Below are 8,963 nucleotides of genomic sequence, written 5' to 3' on the forward strand. Positions count from 1 at the left end.
TCCTTATCATTTTACTTGCTCCAAAATCTACTTTGTCAGATTAATGTAAAACATTGGCTTCTTTTTCTTTAGGATTTTATTTTTTTTTTTACAGATTCTCTACCCCCATTGTGGGATTCAAGCGACGCTGAGATCATGAATTGCATGTTCTACTGGCTGAGCCAGCCACGTGCCCCCCCAAAATTGGCTTATCTTAATCCATCTTATTTAACTTATGTTTACTGGTTTTGGTTTATGAAAATTTACAGGTTATACTTAGTAAGCAATAATACATTTTATAAAAATCTACTATTACAAGATAGGGAAAATAAATTCCAAGGTGTTATTCTTCTTTGATCATGATGGCAGCACTGAAATGAACGTGGCCAGAATAGTTTTGTTTGAAAATTATTCAATTTCATAGGTCCATTTAATTTTCCCTTTCGCGAGGTAATGTGCAGAGTGGCTAAGAACAAAGCCTTTGCCTGAATTTGAGTTCTAACTCCAATTACCAGGTATGTGACCTTGGGCTAATCAGTCACCTTCTGTGTGACTCCAGTTCATTTGTAAATTTGGATATCCTGATTCCGTTTGGAGGATTAGATGAGAGGATTCATATAAAACATGACAGTAGTACCTGACAGTAAAAAATCATTATTGCTAATCACAAATGTTAGATGAGAAATATGTTATTTTTTTAAGTAAGCTCTATGCCCAACATGGGGCTTGAACTTAAGACCCCCAAGATCAAGAGTTGCATGTTCTTTGGACTGAGCCAGCTAGGCACCCCAGAAATGTGTTTTGTTGTTGTTTTTTAAGATTTACTTATTTGAGAAAGAGAGAGAGGGCATGAGCAGGAGGGGCGGGGGGGGGGGGAGAGAGCCAACTCCATGCTGAGCCCAGAGCCAGATGCGGGGCTTGATCCCACAACCCGGAGGTCACGAGCTGGGCCAAAACCGAGTCAGATGCTCAACTGACTGCCCACCCAGGCACCCGTCTGTTTTAGATAGTATGCCTTACAATTAGAAATAAATAAGGTTCAGGTGCCCTTTTTAAAAATTACACTGAAAAGAGGGATTATTAAATATATCTAAGTCAAGTGCAAAAGGAATTTTCCTTTGTAAGTTTTTGTTTCAATAACTCTGCAGTGTTCACTTTGCCTTCTTAGTTTAATTAAACGTGAACACTTCAAAATCCTATGTTTCAGTTCCAATTACCGATCTAAGCAGACTAACATAATTACTTGTCATTAACAACCACCTTGCTGGGATGCCTTTTAAGGTAAGGCAGTTTGCACAGAACTTCAGTTGGGCAGAATATAAGGGTGAATTTGTACTGAGAATATCCATAGTAGTGATGAATCTAAATGACAAATTACCAATACTACATCAACACAACTTTTTAATGCACGTTAAACATATTTGTCCTAATCTTGTGTCTTCTGAAAAGCCATTAGAAAGTAAAGCATCAATTAGGTAATAGCTATACTATTAACAGAGATTTTGTTTCTGCTATTGTGCATCTTCCAGCTAAATTTAAATATACTGAGTGGAGATAGCTTTTTATTGTGGTTCTGGTATCACAGTTAAATCAGAACAGAAACAAAGAGAAACTACCCAGCAAAGGAATGCATTTCAATAACTTTATTGAAAGATATATCCCTTAGTACCAAAACATAATGGTAGTTGGTTAGGCTACCTCTGCCAACTCAGAATTAACACTGATGTAGTCAAATTATTGAAATATATCAGCCTTTTGGGAAAACTGAAGTTATCCACAGAACACAGTTCACAAAAGTATAAGATATATTGTGGTTCTTTGGTTTATTTTCCAGTGCACATTTACCTATAACATGATGTCAAAATTGGGTACAGCCATTATGGATGGACTCAGGCTACTTGCTGCACTGAGTAATAGTTCACAACATTTTTAATGCCGTAGATCTCCTTATAGTCCTTGACTTAATAGCAAATCTCGAATATTACCTTAACAACTTTATAATTATGAAGATGCCTACTTACTTTTTTAGACTTTCTTTTGGCACAGGAGGGGCAATTAGTGAAAGTATATTCTCTTCAAGAATTCTAAATTAGAAGCAGTAGCAGTTTTTATAAAAACAGCCCTTAGTAAAAACTTCTGGAGTGTTAAATCAGCAAGTTTTTGGAGCGAAGTTATTTTGAATTACTACCACAATAAAAACAAATTTTCTTGATGGGATTAGATGGAGACAGTAGATAATTGTGTAAATTTTATCATGGATACAAACATCACCTGTTTTTTAGAAAAAATATTAAAGATAACTTAATATGCCAAAATGACTAGGAGTGTAGTTTTGCTTTTATAAAATGCCTTCAAATTTAAGTGTAATCCCCAAGTATCAATAAAGTCCAATCTCTGGATTATCTATTACTTTCACTATAGTTACCAAGAAACCATTTTCACTGCCTAGAATAGTGACCCTTGTTATGCCTTAAAAGTGCATTTGTGAAATGTTGGTTTTGATGTATACCTCATAATTTAGAATTTAATTAGGTAACCACTTTTAATAACACCTAAATACAATATACTGACCCAATATAGAAGGTTGGGTCAGTGTTAGAAATGAAGATTCACAGTTTACCTTCCCAGGCTTGTTATTAACATTTCACATTTATGCTCTTAGCTTTGATTTGTATGCCTCACAGATGAATTCAAATTTAACTGAATTCCACTACAGCTTGTTAATTAGGTAGTTTTCCCAAATCTGAGAACATCAATGCTAATCTAGTTGTGATGTTCTGAGGCTTCACAGCTTAAATCCATTATAACATTATGGAATCCATAGCTCAGGATTGTGGAGAATGGCTTCAGAGAAGAGCTTTTTGTTGCTGTAACAATCCTATTTAAACAAACAAAAAAGTCAAGTTATTAGAATTCTGCCAAACATAGATATTATTAACTGTTAAAAATGAACTTGTAATCGAAGATTTATAATCCTGTCACATGTAGATGTGTTAACATTTAGTTTTGGGTAGGAAAAAGTTAAATCACCACTCTTAAATTCAGATGGCAAGAATCTATATCCTATATCAGTGATGAGATCTTCATTTTTTTATGCATATAACTACTTTTCCAGCGTTCCAACTGCTATAGCAATGGTATACAAGAATAGTGTTGAGATACCCTGGCAGTTTGCAGATACCCAGTATGGAGACAGTCTGCCATAACTTACTTTAAGTGTAACATCCAAGTTCATACTGATTTTGCTTATAAGCTAACAGTCTCAAATTAGTTAATTTACAGTTCAAAATTTTGGTTCTGTTGTCCTGCTCAGGCTTGTGTTAACTTTAAAGTCTACATATAGCAAAATGGTGTGAAAAATAGTGTCTTAGTGTTTCTTTTAAAATTTAGGTTATTAAGGACGATATGATTTTCTAAGCTGATAATTTAATGAAATGGCTAATGTATATATCAAAGGTTGGATAATTCCTTACTCTTAGGGTATTGTATCTTGAAGGTAGTAAATGCCCTCGAAATACTAACTGACTAGATCAGTGAAGTCATTTTCCCCATTACTATTCTTACTCCATCTTATTTATTTTGAAAATAATTCAGATTTTAATTCTTGAATTATAGAATAAAACTATAGCATTAGAAGATTTTCTTTATATGGAGAGTAACTATGAACCACATTTACCAATTAAGGGACCATTTCAGGAATTGTTGGAAGGTGGGTTATTCTGTAGTAACTATGCTTCAATTGCCGTGCAGTACGTCCAGAAACAATCCATTTCAACTTCTGAACATTTGGTTTGGAACACTTGTTTGATGAGTATTCAGTTAAACACTTGGATACAAGTTCTTGCCAGAAGGTCAAATCTCTGCCATTTATCTGTACATAAAGTAAAAGAAAATTATTAGTCAATAAAAATAAAAGTCCTACATGGGGGGCCTGGGTGGCTCAGGTGGTTAAAGATCTGACTCTTGACTTCAGCTCAGGTCATGATCTCACGGTCATGGAATTGAGCCCCGTGCCAGGCTCCACACTCAGTGGGGAGTCGGCTTGAGATTCTCTCTCTCCTCTCCTCTCCACCCCCCCATCCCTGCTCGCTCTCTCTAAAATCAAAAGTCCTATTACTAGCATGTGTCTTTCCTTGTTAAATAAATTTGAGGATAAGTTAGCTACTCAAGTTTCAAACAGACACATGACAACTCATTTTACTTCAGGAGATAGTACAAGTGGTTTACTTTCTTTCACAGCTGTTAACATTTAGGCTATGACCTTGACGTACCTTGGAATGTGTCTGAAGACATTCTATTCTTTCTGTTAACTCTATACACTTCTGTGCTTGGATCTCCAGTGCAATGATAGATAATGCCAACACAGAAGGCTAAAAGAGATAAATTTTAAAGTAAGTGTTGAATAGAAAATAGGTCTATAAATAGGTTTAATCTTTATAAAATATTTACCTTTGCTTTAGAAAATATGATCCTGCAGTGGCATGCCTTAAGTTGAGCTTCTAGTCTTTCAAAATTAAGGCTATTCCTCCTTTAAAAAGAAAATGAAAATGAGATTAATTTTATGTAGATAATTTTACATGTAGTCAAAAGACAGATGTTTAGAATGACACAAAAGTCATTTTAAAATGAAGTTTATGCACACTTATCACAGAAAATAAATTATTTGAAGAATTCCCCTTCTTTCAGGGGCATTAACTTCTTAAAGATATCATACATGAATTTTAAATAATTTGCTCCCCCCCCCGCCAAAAAAGGATCATATCACAACCATCAAGTTATTTTTCTTTTCATTTTAATCTATTTCCGCAGCTATTGAAGTTCTTTTTCCATAAATCTGTTAGATGCTTGCTTACTAGGTCCTATGAGTTAAGTAGTCTATAAGTGGAAAATGTAATAAAAAAATGTTGGAATGTCCTTTAATCCCAAGAATTAGCCTTCACAGACTTCAAAAAGCTGTTGACAACTGAAAGTCTCACTTCTGCTGGACATTGAAGTGAAATCCAAGAAGCTGCAGCTGTCATTCTACTTTTTTTTTTCTCATTTTACTTATTTTGATTGGAATTACCCCAAGATACTGATTTTATGCAACATCCAGAATACCATTCTGATTTCCAAATCTCCTTTGGTCAAAACAAAGATTACATACCTTTCAATTGGTAAGTTTTCTTGAATGAGTGAATAGTAGAGTTGCAGAAACTGAAAGGCAGTAGTAGCTTTGACTTTCCAACACACCTTCTCCAATACAATCTTTTCCATTCTCATCAAGTCTGAAACCGTGAATCTATACTGGCTTATTCGGATCAAGTCAGTTGCCAATGGGACATTCCTTTCCTCTTCTACTGATTTAACAGCCAAATAGAAGCAGCTCAGCCCAACACACCCCAGGTGCTTGGGCTGTACCTAAAAAAGACAATAAGCCATGTTTTTAGCTTATTTCAATTAAAAAAACATAAAGGATAATCAGATCCATCATTATGAAAATGTATCTTTGAGGTATATTTCTCAACTGTGGAGGACTTAACAAGATCTAATCATACCTCAACTGTAGCCTGTCAAGGCCATGTAACCACTTGCAACCAATTTTGGAGAAACTGGACTAAGTTTCAGTATAATGTTTGACTTCAGCTCATAAGAAATTCTTTTTTTTTCTTCTTAAATCATTATAGAACTGTAAGCACTAAGTTCTAGTTGTACCAAATAAATTAACTGGTCAAAGGCTTATAGAAGGACTAAAACTCCTTACGGAAGGTACATAAAATTTCTTTCTAGGATGTTGTTTTTTTCCAGGCTGTTTTCTTTGTAGTTAACACATAAAATCATTTTTAAATACTTTAGCACACGCTGTTTTACTCTGCCTGTAAAGCTCTATCCACTACCATTCTCTTATTTATCGTTTCCTGAATGTCTACAATGTGACAGGGTCAAACTTCTATCCATCCTAAGTTCCAAGTTAAATGAAACTTTAAGCTTTTATCAGTGTTTGTACCCTCCTTTTCTTGGAACCCCTTCAGCAACATACTTGGTTTAATTATCTTTCTTATTATGCCTTGCATTGTTTGTTACTGGTACAAATATTATTTTCATATAAGACTAATATCCTTAAGGGACAGATGTATATTATTAATCTGTGCAACTTTTATAGATTCAAAGGTAGTGCTTGCACAAGGTGTCTAAAGAATAGTTTAATCTGTCGAGCAAGTTTCTTGAACCATCCAGTTCAACAAATATGGAGTTTCTTCTGTATATGACGTGTTGTGTTAGGTACTGAGGACTAAAAGATGAGTTCCATTCTAGTTGTCACATCATCTCATCCATGAATGACCACTGGCACAGAGAAGGCAGATGTATTTTTAACAGTTAAGCAAGCTCTGAAAGCTACATGGATGTCCTGCTTATCCAGCATAGGGAAATAATTATGTAAACGCTTCTCCTTCAGAAGATATTCTCTTCTCAACTGTATGCCAACTGATGTTAAAAATGGCAAGCATAAGCAAGATCTGAATAGGTCTAAGGCTAAAACAATTAGAACCTTACATATGACTGGAGATTAAGAAATATACTCTACTGACCAAGTGGTTCACAGCATCCAAAAAAAAGAAAAAAAAAAACCCACCAAAAAACAAACCTCTAATTCTTAACTACAATCTAGCATTCTACCTCTAACACATTTCCTTCAATTTAAAAACAACAGCCAACTCTCATACTGGGAGAGTCTGCAATTATTTGCTATTAGACTATTTTTCAATGTCAGACGTTAAATTTAATGATGCATTATTCTTGATTATAAGGAAGCATTCATCATATCGTTCTGTGTACGATAGCATTCGTACACAGAACTATCACAATGTTTTGGCTACTTCAAGAAAATGAAAAAGGTCAAGTTCATGAATGCCATCCCAAAGCTAGAGCAATTCCATTTCCAAAACACACTGAGCAAAACTAAGAAATACTCAGTGTAATGTAGCTTTAAACATACCTTCATTTTGGACAGGAATCTGTCCAGTAAATTCACAGCAAGAGAAAATGTCTCCGTGTTGAAGCCAAAGAACTGAGTTAGACTAAGAAGATCTTTTACTTCAAAGTCCCTTAGCCTTGCAGTCATTCTGAGGCCATTATCGTGCGCAGATTCAATTAGTCTCAAGCCACAGACCTTTGGCTGACATCTCGACTCCTGTTCCAACAGGGCATTCAGCTGGTGTAGCAGTTTCTGACAGTCAGTTGTTGTCAGTACCTCTATCATCTATATATAGAACAAGGCCCAGAAAGGAGTGTAAGAAAAGCCCTTCCTACCTTGTATCATGACAAGTGCTTTATAACACAAGTCTCCCTTCCCCAATGCCGCTAGTGAATCTAAGTCGTTGCAAAGTGCCATCTGTTACACTCCCCCCCACCCCCATCCCACCAGTTGGTCACATCCTAAATTGTGAGTTCCTAGAGGGCAGGAGCCATACCTTAAAAAAAAAATGGCAAATCTTCAAGAAATACTTGGTTCAAGTCATTCATTGTCAAGAGATAACAATATAGATGCTGTAAGATGGGTGCCAAAACTTTGAAATTAGATGGTAGTATGTAATTCTGCCATATATTAACAGTATGAACTGTTAATGTTAGTTAATTTTACTTCATCCCTATTTCCTCATCTGTAGAGTGGGTATGAGGTTACTACCTACCTCAGAGGCTTGTGTGGAAAAATGAGATCACCTAGGTATACTGCTTAGCACATAGGTACCTAAGAAACGTTGGACAATAATAATGAATTTATTTCTACCTCTGTAAAACAAGGTAACAATATTTCTCTCTCTGAATGGCTGTTAAAATTAAGTAACATGATTCACGTAGAGTTTTGCACAGTGCTTGACACACGGCGCTCAATAATTCTTAACTTTTATTGGTGTCAGGAAAGGAAACTTAAAGGGTGCTACAGGAACACGTAGTGAGGGCGGGCAGGAGACTAAGTTGTAAAATGAACCTGGGAGTTTCATTAATTTTAAGAGTCAGTATTCCACAGCTACTATGTCCCGGCCACAAGCTAAGCCCCAGATACAAGGATACCTCTCACATCAAGTGAAAGACAGGTAAGCAGGGGATCTTGAAAGTTTCGCGACGGAAGGGGTGGGCAAATGAGGAACCTCTAACTTTGTGGGTCCAACTCTTTTTGCCCTGGGCTGGTCCCTGGGAGCTGGCCGACCTGACAGTAAGACTCTCAGGAGGTCGGATCTGGCCCCGCCCCTCCAAGCTCGGACTAGCCTGGACTTGTTGCTTCCAGCAACGGGAGAGTTAATCGAGGAAAAGAGCGCGGGCCGGACCTATCCCTCACCTCACGCCCCCCACCCTGCTCCCTAGCCGCACCACGAAGTCAACCCCGAAGTCCCAGCTCACCTTGACCGCGACTGCGGCTCTTCAGCGGTAACCACCCTCCCCGGGCCTGCTCTCACCTCACCCCACGATATCAGATCCGACAGGCCCACGAGGCGAGGGGACTCGCGGGTAAGAGGGGAGAGGCCCGGGGAGGGAGAGCCGTCCTGGGTGGAGGTCTCTGCAGCGCCGCCCTGACGACACTGCCCACCGCAGGATCAGCTCGGAGCCGAAGGGGCCGCGCCTGAGCGGCTGAGTAATATATTGGAGGGCGGGGCTTTCGCCTGGTGGGAAGGGAAGGGGAGAATTATAGCCTCTGATTGGTGTAGTTCTTTTGATGGATGGCTCCAGCGGTCCAAAGAGGGCTGGTCTGGGAGGGAGGAAGTCCAGCCAATTAGCACACACTTCCCATTATGCCGGAGACAAATTCTCCGCCCCTTGAAACCATGCCCCTTTACCTCTAAGCGTCTCTCATTGGAGAATTTCCTAAAGTGTCTTCAATGAAGAGAAGATCGAACTAGATGCTGCACGCACCCTGTCCTGGCTAAGGTCTCTTCTGGCAGCCGGATTGTCCAGAATGTCATTCCAGAATGTACTGGGAGTTTTTCTTCCCTGCGGTTTAGTAGAGT

The 8,963-nt window shown here is 37.9% G+C and overlaps 1 protein-coding gene across 1 annotated transcript; it reads right to left on the minus strand.

Annotated features, from left to right (window-relative positions):
• Positions 1-1,607: 1,607 nt before the first annotated feature.
• Positions 1,608-8,587, minus strand: CCNG1 (cyclin G1). Its single transcript, XM_025867085.2, has 7 exons — positions 8,359-8,587; positions 6,956-7,219; positions 5,126-5,379; positions 4,429-4,507; positions 4,251-4,349; positions 3,656-3,850; positions 1,608-2,857 (listed from the first exon to the last, which is right to left on the minus strand). Exons 2-6 carry the CDS (start codon positions 7,217-7,219, stop codon positions 3,659-3,661), a joined length of 888 nt encoding a protein of 295 aa, XP_025722870.1. The 5' UTR covers positions 8,359-8,587; the 3' UTR covers positions 1,608-2,857; positions 3,656-3,658.
• Positions 8,588-8,963: the final 376 nt, after the last annotated feature.

The sequence above is a fragment of the Callorhinus ursinus genome, unplaced genomic scaffold (genome assembly GCF_003265705.2).
Source record: "Callorhinus ursinus isolate GAN/ISIS: 27379988/994484 unplaced genomic scaffold, GSC_fseal_2.0 scaffold3, whole genome shotgun sequence".
Lineage (NCBI taxonomy): Eukaryota > Metazoa > Chordata > Mammalia > Carnivora > Otariidae > Callorhinus > Callorhinus ursinus.

What these genes read in the sequence shown, in the direction of transcription:
- CCNG1 (XM_025867085.2), bottom strand. Translation starts at nt 7,219, where the DNA reads ATGATAGAGGTACTGACAACAACTGACTGTCAGAAACTGCTACACCAG. An exon ending in GAAAACTTACCAATTGAAAG is followed by an intron (nt 4,508 to 5,125) that starts GTATGTAATCTT and finishes TTCTTTTTAAAG; the next exon opens with GAGGAATAGCCTTAATTTTG. An exon ending in TCATATTTTCTAAAGCAAAG is followed by an intron (nt 4,350 to 4,428) that starts GTAAATATTTTA and finishes TATCTCTTTTAG; the next exon opens with CCTTCTGTGTTGGCATTATC.